The sequence below is a fragment of the Parus major genome, unplaced genomic scaffold (assembly GCF_001522545.3).
Source record: "Parus major isolate Abel unplaced genomic scaffold, Parus_major1.1 Scaffold557, whole genome shotgun sequence".
NCBI classification, from domain to species: Eukaryota; Metazoa; Chordata; class Aves; order Passeriformes; family Paridae; genus Parus; species Parus major.
Window position 1 is genome coordinate 21,356 of NW_015379445.1, and position 1,150 is coordinate 22,505.

The window sequence follows — 1,150 nt, forward strand, 5'->3', positions numbered from 1 at the left end:
CATCCCGCTGGTGCCACTGGGACCCCCCACATCCCACTGGTGTCACTGGGATCCCCCACATCCCGCTGGTGCCACTGGGACCCCTCCCATCCCGCTGGGACCCCTCCCATCCCGCTGGTGCCACTGGGACCCCTCCCCATCCCGCTGGGACCCCTCCCCATCCCGCTGGGACCCCTCCCCATCCCGCTGGGACCCTCCCCAGGGTGGCTCCCCCCTTACCGCCAGGCCCTCGGCGTTGGGCAGCAGGTTCTCCTCGGGCACCTCCACGTCATCCAGGAGGATCATCCCGGTGGTCGAGGCTCGCAGGGAGAACTTGCCCTCGATTTTGGGGGTGCTGAGCCCGGGGGTCCCGCGCTCCACCAGGAAACCCCGGACCCGCCCGTCCTCCTCGCACTTGGCCCACACCACGCACAGGTCGGCTATGGGCGAATTGGTGATCCTGGGGAGGGGGTTTGGGGCGGGAGGGTCAAGGGGGAGCTCTGGGGGTCTCCCCCATGGCCCCCTCCCCTCAATTTCGAGGCTCACCAGGTCTTGGAGCCGCGCAGGGTGTAGGTGCCGGAGCTGGGGTTGTGCCGTGCCCGCGTCTCCATCCGCCCCGGGTCGCTCCCGTGGTTGGGCTCCGTCAGCCCGAAGCACCCCACAATCTCCCCCCGAGCTGGGGAGGGGGCGTCAGGGACACCCCTCAGGACCACCCCCACAGAGCCCACTCCTCCTCCAAACCCCGCAGCGCTGCCTCGCACACCCCCCAAACTCCCCTCCACCCCGCAGACCCCCAATCCCGCCCCCGCTGCCCCTTCCCCGCGGCGGGGGTCTCACCGAGGCGCGGCAGGAAGCGTTCGCGCTGGGCGGGGGTCCCGTAGGCCCACAGGGGGTACATGACGAGGGAGGACTGCACGCTGAGCACGGAGCGGTAGCTGCTGTCCACCCGCTCCAGCTCCCGCGTCACCAAACCGTAGCCCACCGACGTGGTGCCCGCACAGCCGTACCCTGCGTCACACACCCAGGGTCACTCGGGGTCACCCAGAGACCCCCAGAGACCCCCCAGGGTCACTCAGAGTCACTCAGGGATGCCCACGGACCCCCAGGGTCACTCAGGGACACCCAGAGACCCCCCCAGGGTCACTCAGGGACACCCAGAGACCCCCAAAGA

General features: G+C 70.3%; 1 protein-coding gene across 1 annotated transcript in view; it reads right to left on the reverse strand.

The window, feature by feature from the left end:
* Positions 1-1,006, reverse strand: part of GCDH (glutaryl-CoA dehydrogenase) — a gene marked incomplete at its 5' end in the record, with an annotated part of 2,492 nt that extends 1,486 nt beyond the window's left edge. Inside the window, 3 exons of the mRNA XM_015616624.2 lie at positions 220-439; positions 526-655; positions 817-1,006. Coding sequence (XP_015472110.2) covers positions 220-439; positions 526-655; positions 817-1,006 — 540 coding nt within the window. The remainder of the gene's footprint in view (positions 1-219; positions 440-525; positions 656-816) is intronic.
* Between the last annotated feature and the right edge of the window lie 144 nt (positions 1,007-1,150).